The sequence below is a fragment of the Mesoplodon bidens genome, assembly GCF_964165515.1.
Source record: "Mesoplodon bidens genome assembly, chromosome: 5".
NCBI lineage: Eukaryota > Metazoa > Chordata > Mammalia > Artiodactyla > Ziphiidae > Mesoplodon > Mesoplodon bidens.
The window spans coordinates 14,381,183-14,399,296 of record NC_138161.1 but is presented as its reverse complement, the minus strand read 5'-3'; the positions used below and the strand labels follow the sequence as shown (position 1 = coordinate 14,399,296).

Genomic DNA, 18,114 nt, shown 5'->3' with positions numbered 1-18,114 from the left:
AAAACCAAAGCTGCTTCTTGGGAAAAAAGTTTCTCCTAAGCATCTTGTTGGCCTTTCATATATAAATATAAAATCACCACGCCTCACTCTCTCTGTAAAAGGTAAAATCCTCATTTTTTTTAAACTCAGAGTTACACTAACACTGTGTAAAAGTCTCATCTGTTTGTGCCCCCCTGCATCTCAGGTAAAATACAAAAAAATAGTGTTTTTTTTTTTTCTTCAAGTGATAAATTTGGATCTCTTTCCAAGGAGTTTGGCATCTTTATAATTCTATGCAAAACTAGAACTTCCGAACACCGACATCGAGTAAGACCAGCCATAGACCTAAACAGAAGAGAAAAAAAAAAAAGAAAAAAAAAGGCTCATGGAAACATTATCTCCACCTTCTCCTCACACATTCTTAAAATACACAGATATTCTCAGACATTTAAGAGGGAAAGGAGTAAGAACACTGCAAGCTGTACAGTTGCTTTGTTTCCCCAACTAGGAGATGGCTCCTGGATTGGTTTCAGATAGAATCTTTTATTATTTTTTCATGTGCTACCCTTTAAACTAATCTGTAGTACATACTTAACTCCTGGGGTAATTTGCTTTCCAGTGCTATAGAATTTTTTGTTTTTTTTAAAATTCTTTAGGCCCTGATTAATTGAGAATAAATAAAAGCCCTTGGTAATATAAGACTCTATATACCAAGGGTAATATATTACCCTTGGTAATATATAGAGAGAGGACTCAAGCTGATTTGGGATTCTTGAACAATTCTTTCCGATGTTGTTAGAAACGATAAAGTTGGGTGGCTACATGGCTTCAGAACAAAGTCAGCTGCCAAAACCGTGTGTGCAAGAGTGCGACTTAAAGGGAACATTCTCCCCCTCGCGAGTCCGGGAGGGGCGTGGAGTAGGGGTGGGGCAGGAGACGTATCTACAAGGACTGTCTCTACCGGGGCACGGGGCAGTCAGATCTCAGTGTTCAGCTTCCTGGAGGGGGCAAAGTCTTCACGCCTAACCCAAATGACCTCGTCGCTCGTGCTCTCCGGGCCTCCGTTGACGCCCGACAGGGCGGCTTGCTTCTTGAGCTGCGTCATGCGGGATGCGTGACTATCCAGGGCCTTCTGGCCTCTCTCCCGCTGACTGATGGAGGCGGCCTGAAGCCGCTCCTGCAGGTCTCGATCCGCCGCGGCGCCCTTCAGGGACTCACAGAACTCATCATCGTCACTGAGGATGTCTGTCTCCTTGACGTCATCCTGCTCTTCGTACTGAGTAAGGTCAAACTGTTCCTCTACCCAGCGGTCAGTGTCCCCGCCCCCAGGGGGCTGCTGGGACTCTTTCTCCGGGCTGCTGGCAGAGATGGCATCAGAATCAATGGTAAACCTGTTTCGGGCCAGTCGCCGCCTCCTCCTCCCAAGAGACTTGCTTGGGGCGGACACTGCGCACACACACAAAAATATAAAAATAAAACGCCCACATGCTTTACGTGCGATGCAAATCCAGAAAGCAAATACAAGAAAAGGAAAGGAAAGACTACACGATATGCATTCAGGACCTGGATGTCGTTTGGGGCTTAAGGTCCGGATTTCACCAGTCTGTCTTGGGGTCTTTACCTTGCACAGGTGTCTGGACTTGGAGGATGTTACAGCCAACGATGGAAGGGCAAGGGGGGGGGCAGCTGGGGGCGGCATATGGGTGGGTTGTAGGTTATGGGGGAAAGGGGATTCAACTCCCTCTGAAATAATTTCTCTACCCTGTGCACCTGGGAGACAGGGAGTGCAGATTCTTGCTGCTGTCGAGTGCACCACTGATGTTGGGACTAATTAACGCCCTCAGTTCCGACCATGGCCCATGTCACAGTGCTCTGGGAATCTCCCGGGGCTGTCCTAGAGTCATTTAGCTGGAATAAATCTTTAGTAAGGATGGGGGAGGCCTCCAGAGTTTCATTGTCTTTGTAGAAATCACCATGATACATCAAGGAGGGAAAACACGGGTCCAAGTTATATTGCTTTCTGGAAAACTGATTGTAACATTTCTCGAGGATCTGCAGGTACCTTAAGGGCACAGCGTTGTTTTTGGAGAAGCTACGGAAAGAGTGGGTCTCAGAGATATTAAGTCCTCTTTCTGACATAGCCCCATGTGAAGTTGAGGCTAAAGCAAATGTGAGCCTTAGTCTCTCCTGTCTCTGTTTTGCGTATCCCCAATTTCTCTTCTACAAAGCAATTAAACTACCAGTGCCGGAGTGGAAGGAGAAATACATAATACAACACCCAAGCAGCTGATTAACAAAGTGCTAGATAAAGTGACTAAGAGTTAAGAAGAACAAATCTTTGAATTCATTCTTTCACCCTATTGCCCTCTAGGAAGCCAGTATTTTTTAAAACAAACAAAAGACACCACCCAATCAAGCAAACAATCACACACACACACACACACGCGTGCACACACACACACGCGCGCACACACACACGCGCACACACACACACACGCGCGCGCACACACACACACACACACACTAGACACATGGGAATGCTGCCACTTCTCCCTTGACATTGAAATGTACCATGGGCTTTCCAGTGGGAGGCAGGAGCCCAGACACCACTTAGGAGCTACTTTCCTGAATTCTAAGCCTGAAAAACCATTAAACTGCTTCAGTGCTGCTAGAAGGTGACTATTCACAATTACCGCCAAATGCAGCCTTGACTTCAAATACAGCAGGTACAAGGTCAGTGAGCTGGACAGTGGTCTAAACTGGCACCCGCTCTGACCATCCTCTGTCTCAGATCCCTGTGCTTCCGTCATCATTCCTGAGTGTTCTATCATCTTAAAGCATGGAGGAAATAGACACCACTCTCACTCAAGGAGGGGAATGAAAATCATTTCCAGGAAAAATGGAAAAAAGAAAGAATTAAAAAAAAACCCAAACTACTACTACTACTACTATTACTCTACTGGAAAGAAGCAGAAATTACTGTTCAATTTTGTCTCAGTACCACCAGAGTGGAGCCTGGCTCTCTCCAATCCCTCTCTTAGAATTAACTCAATTCCAAATTGGGATATTGGAAATATTTGTCAAGGATGTGCAGGTTTAAGTATTTAGGAGTAAAGTATGCTAATGTCTATTCTAGAAATGTGTCAAAAGTAAGATGAGCAGATGGATGACAGATGAATAAATATGTGACAATGAAAACATAAAAAATATTACAGACAGTAGGTATGAATGTATACAGTTCTTTCATTTGTTCTATATGCCTGAAAATTTTCGTAAGAAAATGTTGGAAAAACAAAAAAATGTGTAGTTAGGTTACTGGCAGACATAAAGTGCTTTTAGACTAAGGGAGACTGGCTATTTGCCTTTACTGAGCAAAAAGAGAAATAAACTAGCTGGGTATTCAGGACAATGCATAATGAAGCGTAAGAATAACCCAGCCAGCCTTACGGGATTCCAGGAGACAATCTTTGATTTGAGTATTTCCACTGTTCACTATTAAGACTGACTAGCTAGCGCTGGGCTGACCCACTCCCACACCATTTTTAAATCATCGAATTTGAAGATCCTGACGATAGTGAGGCGCTTCAAAAGCAGAGTGATAAATCAAGACTTTCTTAGCCAAAACTGAGCCATCAGGCAAAAAATCTTCCTACTAGCCAAAGCCAACAGGCTCTGACATCAAGGCTCTCTCTCTTGATATTCAAGATGATGGGGTAGGTTGTAGCAACTTTGTTTTCTTCCCAGAGGGATCTCAGCAGGAAAACTTCTGAATGTCCTACAGACTAAAAATGCTTAGTTTCAAAGTGAAGGCAGCTCTGACTTTAGGTTCATCGATTAACAACAGAAACCTGACCAATGACAGGTGGGGTTTCCTGAGGTTGGCACACATATTCCTAATCCTAATTAAATATATGTGGCACAAGTAAAAGGAACAAATGAGACAATGCCAAGGTGAAATTCTCTGCTGTGAGCTCTAAAGGGATGAGAAAGCTTTTTACATGAGGACTCCATGAGAAATTGTGGATAGAGAAGTATGCAAGACACTGGTGAGCCCAGAAGAGTACTGGGGGTTCACTATACCAGGTTTTCAGTAAACACTTATCAACTGATTGGAGAATAGATATAAGATAACTAGCCCCTTAACATTAGTTAAATTAAGGTACTTAAAGAGTATAATACACTCTGTCAGGGTTATGTCTATGAAAACCTTCAACCATTCACAGTACCATACCTGCCTCTTCAACACAATTGAGAAAAGGCGGAAAATCCTTTAGAAAAGAGATCAGAAGCCTTTCCGGCAAATGCAAAGGAAGCCTCTTTTATTGGAATCTTCCCTGCAAAATTCTGGACTGCCTCTTAAGAAAGGAGTGATAAAAAATGTTAATGTCTTGATGTCATTAATACCTAAGTGTTAGGAAAATATCTTTCTTCCTAGATAGACTTTAATGCCATTTACAGGGAGTCGTATTGATCTTTACTGCTTCAAGGTGGTAGAATAAGTCCTAAAAGAATATTTACCCTGGGACCACTTGAACTCCAGATTCCTCTTTTCTAATAGCAGCTCAAGGCTTCCCCAAATGAACATGGAAGCTAAAAATAGTTGCAGGCCCAAGGTGAGGGTAAAAATCTGATGGGTCATCTGGTCTACCAAACATGGCCTCCTTACTGAGAACAGGCATGGCTGTGTTTCTCGAGGAGAAAGCCACCATGTTCTCAGAATGGTGGGCTGTGACTTTGCTGAGACATCACACACTGCTTTTTGCTGGACAAAGCTGGCTGTCATGCAAAGCAGCAACTCTCATTCGGCAAGCGGGCTAAGACAGCCCCTCCAGAAAGAGAATGTGCTCACTTCCCAGCTTGGCAAATGAGAGGGGAGCTCACCAGCCAGAAGGAGGAGGACAGCGAAGGGAAAGCTTGAGGGAGGGCAAGAGGCTTAAACCAAGGGAGGGAGGCAAGGGCCGGGAACCTCACACCAGGGAAGAACGTACTCCAGCGTTAGCCCCCGCAAGGCCACGTCTAAGTCTTGCTCAGTGAGGACGTCAGTTCTACAGTGGAGTGGGGATGACAGGGATCTTGAACGTCTGAATCCCCACAGTACCTGCCCTGCTCATGGCTGGCCTGGCCCCTTTCAGCGCACACAATCGTTTTCCTCCAAAAGGGACATATTGCTGGGAAGAGGGAAGGCTTTCGGTCTTCAGGAGCTGTCTTCTATGCTTATCACGCAGGATGGAATGCACAGCCTTCAAGAAATCCTTTCTGCTCTCTGGGGAGCTATGAAAAGAAGATTTACACCTGTTAGCGGAAACAGCACTTAACACAGGATGGAACTTCTGATGTTATCAGGGGCAGCCAAACAAATATCCCTGAGGACCAAAGGTTAAAGACTGAGGCCACGACTCCAATTTCACTGCCCAGCAGCAGTGTTTTCATCGCTGGAGATAAAGAACACGTATTCCTTTCCCTTTATGTTTTGTGATTCATCTCCTGCAGCCAATTTGGGACCGAGCAGCCCATAAATGAATAGATTGACGGAGAGATGGATTTTGCACCACAAAGTTGCCAGATTCTGCTCTTGGTACTTAAGGCAGAGCCTTTCATTCTAAAATGTTTTACAGACAAAGGAACCACAAGATTCTTGCTGCTCTGCAGCGCACTTGGAAACTGATGTCCCAACATCCTTAGTTTCCTCTGAGTTGGATATCAATGCCTGTTAAATATCAACACCTTCCATGACACACTTCAACATGTAAATATTAAAGTTACATTGTTAAGAACTGGAAAATCTTCCCAACTTCCAATTTGCACGATAAAAAAAGTGCTTCTTAGGTTATTTTTCTTGTTAAGTTCTTAATAGTTTTACCCAGGCAAGTTTTAGCTGGCATTCCTTATTAACAATGAATATGGCATCTCTACGGGCGGGCTCATTGGACCCTGTGGATTTATCAACAAAGTCGCAAGCAGGGGCTTCCCTGGTGGCACAGTGGTTGGGAGTCCGCCTGCCGACGCAGGGGACACGCGTTCGTGCCCCGGTCCAGGAAGATCCCACATGCCACGGAGCAGCTGGGCCCGTGAGCCATGGCCGCTGAGCCTGCGTGTCCGGAGCCTGTGCTCCGCAACGGGAGAGGCCACAACAGTGAGAGGCCCACGTACTGCAAAAAAAAAAAAAAAAAAAAAAAAAAAAGTCGCAAGCAGATTAGCCTAAATAGACTGTAAAGATGGTGCTAAACCACATGTAGATTATCTGAAAAAAATTTCAATTCTAGTTCCAACAGCTTCCTGGGATCTGCATTTGTTGATCCCTGTCACCCAACACCCAACAAAGAGGCAATGAAGAAACACAAGACATGGGCTTTGAAGTCAAACCCACTGAGTTTGAACTCAGTATTCATTTGCTATAAGGTTTTAGCAAAGTACCCTCTGTGAGCCTTGGCACCCCATTTGTAAAATGGAATAACAGTACCTCAGTCTGACTAAGTGAAATCATGCATGTAAGGTGCTCAGCATGGTTCCTGCTTGGTAAGTGTGCCTTCTTACTGTATCAGCAGCCACGTTATAAAATATTACTAACAACCATAAAATATTGATTCCGTTGAGTTTTTATTGTGTCCGTGGGCAACCCATAGTATACTACATACGGTGTGGGGTATTGGGTAAGTACTGAATAAATTACTAAGCATCTATGATAAAATTAAAGCATCATGGAGTACAGATCATATTTAAAGTCAAATGTATCAGAATGCTGGCTGTTGGCACCATCCAGCCTGGTGTCTTTAGGCCAAAAATAAGAGAGAGAGAGAGAATTGGCTGCACTTGAGAAACGTACAGTTCTCAAATTCTTCATGACAGAGCCCAAAAAGGAGGAAGATGAGGAGGAGGAGAGGGGATGGTGACAGGAGGGAAAGAAGAAGTAAGTGGAAGCCCACATCATAAGTTCAGCTTCCCCTCCAGATCCGTAGGTGAACCTGAGTCACTTGAGCCAGCCTCCCTAGGTTGAAGTTTCCCTACACGACGAGGAATCCCAGCAACACTGCACACACCCTCACCTCCTCCCGGGTGACTCTCCATCTGCTGTACCTCAGAGATGTTACAGTATAAATGATGCACCCAAACACCAAAACAAAACATGAGACAACCATGTCCTTCTAACCCACCAAATGTACGTATAGGAAGAAAGCCCTTGTTGGAATGTCAAATATATACGTGAAAATTCCGATTTCCTTTTAGAAAGATATTAACCAGGTTACTGTCTACATTCTGATACAATTAGTTTAATTTATCCAATTACTGTTACTTGATAAGTGTTAAATACTTTCTCAAGTGCACAAGAGAAAGAATGTAGCTTCTAGGGATGCACAGGCTGGTCTGCAGAACCCAGAGGGGTTGGGGACACCCAGCACTGCCACCTCTCCCTCTGGGTGGCACCTCCCACACACTTCACGGCTCCAGGCTCACCTGCAGCACAGGTGGAAGACCCTCTCTGGCCTCCCTTCAGACTCCGATTTTACGTGGACAATTTCACACACAGCATTTGCTTCTGCATCTAGAGAAATTAAAACAAGGATGAATGGGAGTATGTTTCAGAGAGATTTATTTGCATTTTTACAAAAGCATTTCCCATGCTTTGGTGTAGGATTAAATAGAGCAGAACCACATATGACCAAAGAAACTTCATTCCTATCCCGTGATCTCAAGAGACAAAATGATTGAGAACTTAATGGGCATGAAGAAAAAGAATGCTTGGAAAATTACCAGTTGCTAAAATCTCCTTCTGGATGGTCTAAAAGGACAATCAGTCAATCACATTGATGGAAAAACTGACCCTTTTAGCTGCACAGCCCGTTTGGCTGAACTATTTTAATTAAGTGATTAGTTGTTTTGGCAAGAGTTGGACTAGACAGAGCCCAAGATTCCAGTGCTGATTTCATCAGGCCAGTGATATGAAGAGGCAAGCCCCTGCCATCTGCAGCACAGCCTTCCCCCACTGAGCGACTGGGACTAGTGCCCTGGACAAGCGTGTCCTGGGAACGAATGGGGTTCCTCTTTCTCAGCCTGCCCACAGCACCCAACCTGAAGGAAGCCAGAATGGTACACTGAGAAAGAGAGAAACAGTTATATTTAGAAACAACTTCTAAGTCTTTCAGTGCCTGAATACCATATTATTTTGCCGGGTTATTCATTATTAGTGTTTATGAAAGAAACAATTCACTGCAGACCTCAAGACTGCACATTGTGAAGTCTCATCCTTACCTAATGGTTCAAAACCCTAGTTACAAACCCTCATCCTGCCCACATTATTTAACCAACCAGGACCCATGTGCAGAGAGTTTCACGGGTTTTCCCAAACGAAGACGAAATCTAGAAATTTCCATCTTCTGATTCTCATATCCACTGGAATTTATTTCATAACAAGAGATGTGTTGGCTGGTCTTTGTAAGTCCATTAAAATAAACTTTTCTCTTGATTTTAAACTTGATTTGAATGAAAAACCGAGGGCGGGAACGGAATATCATCTTCACAAAGATGGCTTTGTTTTCCAAACTTAAATTCTTCATGTATTTAGTCCTCAATGAAGGCAAAATTCCTGGCTAAGGAGCCTTTGAGGTTTGTTATAAGCATACGCTTTCCTATTTATAAACCAGGCACAAGGAAACATATGAACTAGATAATTCACAATCTAAGACTGCAAAGTAAGACAGTGCTAGTGTTTAAGTGTCCAAACCTCAAAATATTATTATAGCTGTTTGTAGACCTATGATTTATAGGGGCCTGAAAATTCATGTGTAAATCAATTTTACAAATCAAATCAAAGCTAAAAAGGCACGAGGGTCCTCTGGGCCAGTACGTTAGACAGAAACCTTCTTAAGGCAAATAATCATCCCCAATACATTTGCCAGACGTGGTTTCTGCATTTGAGTTTTCCTCCTGCAATACATAACAACTGAGAAGGAAGTGGTATCTAGTTTAACTTGGGTGGATAACTGGAGGTTTCCCATATACTGCAGGTTTTTCCTGCAGTATTCATGACACTGGACTAGGGAAGAGGTGGTTCTATAAGGATTAGAGCCAATTTTATGGCTCATGGAGGTGACAAGTGAAAATGGGGAGGAAATGAGTGACACCAACCGGACATGAAGAACTTATCGCTCATGCTAGATGCCAGAAACACAAAAGAGAAATACAGATCCACTGTGCACCTGCAGAGGTCCACTTCCATGGCCCCTCTTACAACCAGAAAGCTGTACCTGCTGTCCAAATGGGACGGGAATAGAGGGATCCCGAGAGTTTCCACTTGACCCCAAAGCTGCTCCTTCTCAGGTGTGCCCGGGAGAACCACTGCTGATTGCTCCTCCATAAAACAGCCTCAAATTAAGCCCTGGATGGGGCCTCTGAGTCATAGCAATATTGCTATTCTTAGTCAATACCGTGCTGACATTCACTTCTCTTCTCATGCGCTAAAGCATCAACTAATCATCTTAGCAAGTACTTTCATCACTACCTAACAACTTGCTTCAAGGCTACTTGGGTCATAGAAAAAGAACTGACATTTCATGCTGATACAAAGATAAAGATTTGTAATGCTTCAGGAAGAAAGAATGTATTCAATGGCTTTTTTTGTGCTTTGGGTGGTCTTTTGGGGTCTCCCAGTTAAAAGGCAAGTGAGTTATTTACATGGGCTTTGTCTGCTGATGGTCACAAAGATTCTTCCCAGAAGTACAAGACTCACTGCTACTTAGATGTGAGTCCCTGTAATGTTATTAATATATATAACAGAATGAACAGAATTCCTTGGAACAGTATTAAAGGCACTACCTCCATTCACTTAGCTCATACATTTAATAAACAGCTGGGTAAATAAGAGGCAATGGAGAGACTGAGGGAAAGGAGACTTAAGCACAGAAGAAAAAAGATGGTAGGGTGGTTAGAACCAAGAGTGTGGATTCAGAAAAACAATTCATACATACACAGAAATATGTACCCAACCTGTTTCAGAGTTTACCTGCACTGGCCAAAGCTCGAACCTGCAACGCTTCGGTAGGAATCATGTGTCGAAATCGGAAGGGGTCCCAGTCCTCGTAAATTGAAAGCCTGTGAGATCCTACCTGCAGGAAGAGAAGGAACTAGGTGCATGAGAAGTCTGTGCTCAGCCCGGACCAGACCCGCACACACTTTCTAAACCAGTGATGCTGCAGACATAGAGAACAGACTTGTGGTTGCCAAGGGGGAGGGAGAGGGGGGAGGGAAGGACTGCGAACTTGGGGTTAGCAGATATAAACTATTATATAGAGAATGGGGAAACAACAAGGTCATACTGTAGAGCACAGGGAACTCTATTCAATATCCTGTGATAAACCATAATGGAATAGAATATAACAAAAGGAAAGTCTACATGTGTATAACTGAGTCACTTTGCTGTACAGCAGAGACTGGCACAACACTATAAATCAACTATACTTCAATAAAATAATAAAATTTAAAAAATATGTCATTAAAACAAACAAATAAATTGTTTTAATTTAAAAAAAAAAAAAAAAAAAAAAAACAAGAACAACAAAGCAGTGATGCTGGAACCCCGGGTCACTCCCCCATGTGTACTTTTGTTCACCTAGCAGCAAGCCAGAGGCCATGTGACAAATCTGCTGAGGGTGCGCAAATAAGCTTGCTAACCAAAGTCAGGCAAAAGAGAGACAAAGGAAGAAACAGAAAAGGGATCCCAAAACAAGCACAGAGGGGCAGGAAGAACAGGGAATGGATAAAAATAGTATTAGGAAGGTAGTAGGTTCTAGCCATGGTAGGCCCAATAGCTATATACTTTCATGCTCTAAACGTGAGTCTGCCTGCAGGAAGGCAGGATGGGCAATTTCCTTAAGTCCTCAGCAACACTTAAAAAAAAAATCATAAAACACTCATGCCTGACAAAGGTGCAGAATTACAATTACGCAGATGCAACTGAGGAACAGATAGTAAGGGAGATACTTTGAAACTATGGGGTGAAATAAGAAGTCTTACAAGTTTCCTCTTCTGTTTGGAACCATCTTTATACACAAGGACCACAGCAGTTTTGAAGACTGGAAAAACATAAAATGAAGGCAGTTATGGCACGTAAAGGGTTTGGTTTTCCCCTTCACTTCAACAATAACTTGTGGTAACAAACACTACCGTTATAAAGAGGACAGACAGTCCCCTTGAATCAGCTCACATTCTACCCTCCACTCACTCAGCACATCTGAGAGACGCAAAAACCTGTTACGACAAAATTTTCCAGGTCCCAGATAAACAGAGAAAGCCTAAAGAGATGGAAATAAACCCTCCTGCCCCACTGGAAACTTTTGGGTAAAATATATTTTCATCATGGTATCAATTCAAGCTTAAAACTTCAGCTTATACACATTTAACAAAAATGTACTAGTTCAGCAGCTGAAGGAACAATACAAACATCAATAATAATAATGTTTAAGGTAATTTCTATTTATGCACATTAAGCTAATATTACACACACGCAGAGTGCTCCTAATTCAGGAAATGTAATTCATCTCTTTTGACCTCCATAAATAAAAATTAGTTTATGAAGTAGAATGCAATTTTACTTTTCCCAAACAGGATGAATCACAATAAACGATTTAGAGAGGGAGTATGTAGTTTTTTTCTTATATTCTTTGGGGGTGGGGGAAGATACAATGGAGTTATGCATAATCTTCCATAGAATTCCTTAAACAATGCCAAGCACGTTCAACACTCAGTGATTCTGACTCCCCCGCGGAGAGGAAAGAAGAATTGGTGTCCAGAACGACAAGGAAGGGTGACCCCAGCCCATCCTTGGCTCCCTGGATCAGGGTCCCCACCTCCCTTCACACTCTGACCCCAAGGCATAGCAAGGACCCCGTTAGTCACATGGCAGCTGGAGGGGGCACACCTGGTATACCAGACACACAATTACAGGGAATTCTCAGCGACAGGCTCCCCAGGCTCCCAGGCCCTCTGCAGACTAACCCAACGTGTCTGGTATATTTTTTATCATTTTTTATCCTACTGACCCATCAGGCTCCCTTTGTGTAAGACTGCAGGAAAAAAAGCTTTCGGGTACAAAGAAGCAGACCCCAGCCACTGGGTCTGAGCCGTCACAGCACCTGACTTCGTACAAATCCCAGAGGACAGACTGCGAGGTTCCCACTGACCCCAGGAGGCCACACCAGCTCTGCACGGAGGCTGCACAGTAGCACCCGAGGCGGCCCTTTGTCCTTAGCATGAAGCCTTCAGAAATCACAGTGTCCAGGACAGCAGGGCCCTTTAAAACGGAGGGAGCTCCACTGCAGGAGAGGGTGAGGTTGCCAGTGAACTTAGTCTCAGAAGACCCACCATCTCACCGGGACCAGAGCTCAATGAGGTCGTTGCCGTGACTCTAAGAAGGCTACTGGTCTGCCTCGGTTCACCTGGACCATCTAGGATCACAGCAGTCGGGCCGGAGTGGACCCCAGTCTGGGCTCTGAGCATTTCCACCCTGATCCCTCCCTGATCCGCAGCCGACTGTCACTCAGGTGACTCCAAGTGTTGCCCATCCCTTCAGACGTGGCCTTGATGTCCAAACGCCTGGCTGCCCTGACCAGCCTAAATCACTCTCTCGATATCCCCAGAGGTGAACATCGAACACCCTTTAAGGCCGAAACCTAAACAAACTATTTCTTTCCTTCTTTTAAAGGTGGTGATCGTCAGCCCTGAGTACAAACTAGCCGTCCTGGGAGTAAAACATCAAGGTGCTGGGTGGGCAGCCGGTCAACTTTGTTTTCGGAAGAAAGCAGCACTATTTCCTGAGATCAGAGCAACGGAAACAAGACAACCACATTTTAACCCCAAAGCTGCCTGTTCAATGGTAATTAAGTTACTTCCCTCACAGCAACTCTTCCTTGTTTTAAAACACATTTCTAGGGCTTCCCTGGTGGCGCAGTGGTTGAGAGTCCACCTGCCGATGCAGGGGACGCGGGTTCGCGCCCCAGTCCAGGAAGATCCCACATGCCGCGGAGCGGCTGGGCCCATGAGCCGTGGCCGCTGAGCCTGTGCGTCCGGAGCCTGTGCTCCGCAACGGGAGAGGCCACAGCAGTGAGAGGCCCGCGTACCGCAAAAAAAAAACAAACGCCCCCCACCCCCACATTTCTAAGGCTCTGTTAGTTCTGCGTGCTACTTAAAAATCACACCGAAACTGCCAAACATGTCACCTTTTAAAGACTGGGGATCCGTAAATAAGCTCATTACGATGACGACAGCCTGCCTTGAGCCAAACATACACACTGCCCCCAAACCTCAAAACTGGCATTTTCCTGAACCCTTTCTATCACAGGTTGGCAAACTAGGGCCTGCCTGTTTCCGCACAACCTGTCAATACTAGTGCCCATTTGTTTACATACTGTCTACAGCTGCGTCTGGCTACTTATGGCCTCTTGGTCTGTGAAGCCTAAAATATTTACTATGTGGCCTTTTACAGAATAAGTTTGCCAACCTCCTACTTTGTCCCAAAGGATTTTCTTTTTCTAAATCTGTTTATTTCTAACTATAGGAAATATGTAAAATTCAGGAGACAGGCATGAAAAATCCCAATGTTCAACTCTGAAACGGTTCATCAATAGCCCAGCAACAGAAAGAGGGAGAAAGATGGTTTGGATCATTTCCTTCAGAATCCTACACCCCATAAATGACCTACTCAGAAGCATCAGAAAGCTCCCAGACCTCTCCAAGAAGAAACTGCCATATAAGAAATGCAACTGTTAATGATGGGAAAAACAAAACAAAGCAAAACAAATAGTATCCCTCCCCCTGCCAAAAATACCCACTGCTATCAAAAACCACCAGCATATCAAAATACCCCACTACTCCTCTGTATATCATATTTAGTCACATGTTTTTCCTTCACATTTATATGCTCCTTAATTATTATTATTATTATTATTATTATTTTTTTTTTTTTTGCGGTACGTGGGCCTCTCGCTGTTGTGGTCTCTTCCGTTGCGGAGCACAGGCTCCAGACGCGCAGGCTCAGCGGCCATGGCGCACGGGCCCAGCCGCTCCGTGGCATGTGGGATCTTCCCGGACCGGGGCAGGAACCCGTGTCCCCTGCGTCGGCAGGCGGACTCTCAACCACTGCGCCACCAGGGAAGCCCTCCTTTATTATTTTTAATGAAATGGCATCAACAGCTACAGTGGCTCTTTGGAATCTTTAGGAATATCACTAAGGTTTTCAATGAAAGCTGAGTCATCTAATTAGGAAGTCCAATTAATCTTTGTATTAAATACTCTGATTTTAATATCACTAGGATGTTCCATTTGGGAATGCGCTGTTCACATCGTAAAAGAAAAAAAGAGTTCAGTTAAAGAAGCAGTAAGCAGCAACACCCTCCCTCTTCTGCCCCTAGAAAGATAAGGTAAGGAAGGACAATGGAAATACTAGACTTCCTTTATACTGTGTTCCTGCCCATGAATCTTCTAGTGAGAGGCTAGGAAAAGACACAACCTAAAACAAAAGCATGAACACTGGTCACTGATCACTGATCATGATTGATCGTTTTATACCCAGAAATAACACTGCATGCTGTACAAGCATTTACACACAATAAGCCATATTTCCTGAACATGTACAGTGCCCAGTAGACTACCCCATAGTTTTTCTCACTCAAAAAGCATTATTACGGGGCTTCCCTGGTGGCGCAGTGGTTGAGAGTCCGCCTGCCGATGCAGGGGACACGGGTTCGTGCCCCGGTCCGGGAAGATCCCACATGCCACGGAGCGGCTGGGCCCATGAGCCATGGCCACTAAGCCTGCACGTCCGGAGCCTATGCTCCACAACGGGAGGGGCCACAACAGTGAGAGGCCCGCGTACCGCAAAAAAAAAAGGCCTTTTACAATACAACCACATGAGATTTCTAATTGCAGCAACTGCATCCATCTGAACTGGCTTATTGGAAAATTAATCATTCACAAACATCACTACTTTCGCTGCTATTAGCCACGATGCGATTGAGAAGCACCTCGTAACTGATCAAGGCATCCAGTGATGCCACAACAGGTGAGGTGAGAATCATGCCCTGAATCCTGGCATCACACAGAGCAACACAGAGTTGGGAAGAGAATAAAAGGACTGGGGAGCTCAGAAACAGAGACAGTTTTGTCTTGATTTTTCACTCGAGTTTTCCTTGGTTTATTATTAATTCATTATTTTGAAAAGATATTCAGAGCAGCAGCTTAAAAAAAATCTTTTCCTGCCCATATGTCTATACCTGGGGGGAGACCTGAACAGCCATTCCCTCCCTCTTGGTAGCTGGGTGGCCACATTCGTCATACTTGGCTGGAAGGTTTAATTTAGTATCTGTGACATGTTGGTGGCCATAGCAGGAAGACAATGCAGATAACTGTAATTAACTATATTTTAATAAATTGTGTCTTGGAAAAGAAATGTTAACTTACTGCGAAAAATAAGCCAGCCTCCCTCTTCCCCTCCAAACCTTCTCGTGACACGTACCAAAAGCTGCCAATTCGGGCTCCTTTTTCCACTTTCCCAGCGAGGCCGGCGGGTTTGGCCAGATCACAGTGGTGTGCAAAAGCAGGTCCCCCATGCTCAGATCTGCAACCTGAAATCCAGGGCAAAACTTACTGGGCGATGTTAAAAACACTCAGATATTCATGACATTTTAAAATGCAACAGGCTGGTGTCAATTCAACTTCAAGAAAATAATGTCTCTAAATAATGTCTCTCATTTGGTTAACTTTTTTTCCCTTATCCTGTCTGCCTATCAGAATTTCAAGAATAAGGGGGCCAAAAGGTACAAATCGGGCCTCTGAAATTCATACGCAGTAAACCTGTCAAAACTGATGAACAAAATTGGAGAGGGTTTGTGTTCAAATGGAGAGTTATCTAAGGAGAACAAATGGCTGTCAGCAACAAAGATCCAGCCCAGGAAACGGCAGACATTGCCACCTGTGAGTTTAAATCCCTTTGGAGCCAGGGTCTTCTGAGAAGCAGTGGAATCAATTATTTCTTCTTCTTCCAACTCATTCTAAGGAAGATTTCATTTCACTTTAGAAGAGGGAAAAGAAGTCAACTGAGGAGTTGGGAGATTGTTCTTTAAGCTTGTGCAAATGTGAGCTCTGGAAACCATGAGGTCTAGTGTTGCGTCCTCGAAGGTCAAATGCTAAACCATCTCACATGGACAAGTTCCTCTTCTCCTTGTAGAGACACGATGATCCTGAGATTCCACTGGTGTCTACACCTCACAATAGTCATGTGTGCCTTGGCCCACTTCCAAGTCTATCAAAATCCCATCCTCCCACCCACTCAGCATCCTAATCACAGGCAAAAGGATCATCTGGTCTCTCAATGTGCTCCCTGTGCAAACATGTCAGAGCACAAGGCTTTGCAGAAATCAGAGTCCACGGTCCATCCCACTGGGAAACACCATAACTTGTTAGGAGGGTCTCCCTCTAGTTCACCTCCCTGAAGCACCCGCCCACCAGCCTCTCACTTGTGCTCTGCGTCCACAGAAACCAAGCCCGAGTCCTTCTCCCTCAAAGCAGCAATTTGAATATTGGAAAACTTGATGTTGAGCTTCAGGGACAAATGGCTCTGGGTTTTTTTTTTTTTTTTGCTGCTTTTGATCTGACTGGGTTTCTAGATACACAGCTGCCGAGCAGCCCCCCACGGAGCACGGTGCCATTTGACACTGCCCTTCTCAAGCCACCAGGTCAGGCTACAGTGATGGAGATGGGGCTCTAGCAGTACAGAATACAGTGGTATTGCTGCCACTATAATGATTGGGATCATTATAATAATTAATAATTACTCTAATTATTATTGAGCAATATTATTAGTAGTACCATCAGTGGTTAAAAACATTAAGCAATTGTATTACTTTGTACATATTAAGTAACTAGTCAATCAAACACCCAGGAGAGTATCCACTAAGGGAACTATATAGTCTCCACTACCCACGCCCCACACACCACAGCGGCGTGGTATATACATAAGTCAAATTCCTTGGTACCATTCTGGTCCACAGCCTTAGAGGGAATGTTTTTAAAAGTGATTAAATGCCATATGATCCAACAATCCCACTCCTGGGCATATATCCAGACAAAACTATAATTCAAAAAGATACATGCAACCCTATGTTCATTGCAGTGCTATTTATTGATACAATAGCCAGGACATAGGAACAACCTAAATGTCCATCAACAGATGAACGGATAAAGAAGATGTGGTACCTATACACAATGGAATACTACTCGGCCATAAAAAAAGAACGAAACAATGTCATTTGCAGTAGCATGGATGGAACTAGAGATTATCATACTAACTGAAATAAGTCAGAAAGAGAAAGACAAATACCATATGATACCACCTATATGTGGAATCTAAAATATGACACAAATTAACTTATCTATGAAACAGAAACAGATTCACAGACATAGAGAACAGACTTGTAGTTGCCAAGGGGAGTGGGGGAATGGAGTGGGAATGTGGGGTTAACAGATGCAAACTAGGATATATAGGATGGGTAAACAACAAGGTCCTACTGTATAGCACAGGGAACTATATATCCAATATCCTGTGATAAACCATAATGGAAAAGAATATTAAAAAAGAATGTATAACTGATTCCCTTTGCTGTATAGCAGAAATGAACACAACACTGTAAATCGACTATACTTCAATTTTAAAAACGTGATTAAAGATCACTGGGGTAGATCATTGTCCAAACTCTACTTCCTCCCTTTATGTATTTGCACCTTCCACCATGTGATTTTCTAGTACTTCCCACTAAACTAGGCTGAGCCCCGAAGTCTTAGGGCTTGGCCATGTGAGTTGGGCCGTGGACTTGGTATCAGAAGTTTCCACCAGCCCTCATAAGCTTCTGCCTTCCAGCCATGGAAAGGACATGATCTAGACAATCACTGCTGCTTCAGCCTGGATCCTAGAATGAAGAGACATGGAACACTCTGAGACCTAAGCTCTGAAGTTCACCAAGACAAGCCAAAGCCCAGCTGACCCACACCCTGTGAGTGAAATACGAGTATTTGCTGTAGTGAACACTAAGATTTTTAGTTCTTTGTTACCTGGTAAAAACAGGCTGATACAGTCGCAGTGCACATAGTTCC

The 18,114-nt window shown here is 44.0% G+C and overlaps 1 protein-coding gene across 3 annotated transcripts in view; it reads right to left on the bottom strand.

Annotated features, from left to right (window-relative positions):
- Window positions 1-900: 900 nt before the first annotated feature.
- Window positions 901-18,114, bottom strand: part of TIAM1 (TIAM Rac1 associated GEF 1) — a gene marked incomplete at its 5' end in the record, with an annotated part of 524,442 nt that continues 507,228 nt past the window's right edge. For all 3 annotated transcript variants that reach the window (XM_081234975.1, XM_081234976.1, XM_081234977.1), the window contains 6 exons: window positions 901-1,425; window positions 5,078-5,250; window positions 7,432-7,519; window positions 9,977-10,079; window positions 10,987-11,045; window positions 15,482-15,590. In XM_081234975.1, coding sequence (XP_081091101.1) covers window positions 956-1,425; window positions 5,078-5,250; window positions 7,432-7,519; window positions 9,977-10,079; window positions 10,987-11,045; window positions 15,482-15,590 — 1,002 coding nt within the window. In that variant the 3' untranslated portion in view covers window positions 901-955. The remainder of the gene's footprint in view (window positions 1,426-5,077; window positions 5,251-7,431; window positions 7,520-9,976; window positions 10,080-10,986; window positions 11,046-15,481; window positions 15,591-18,114) is intronic.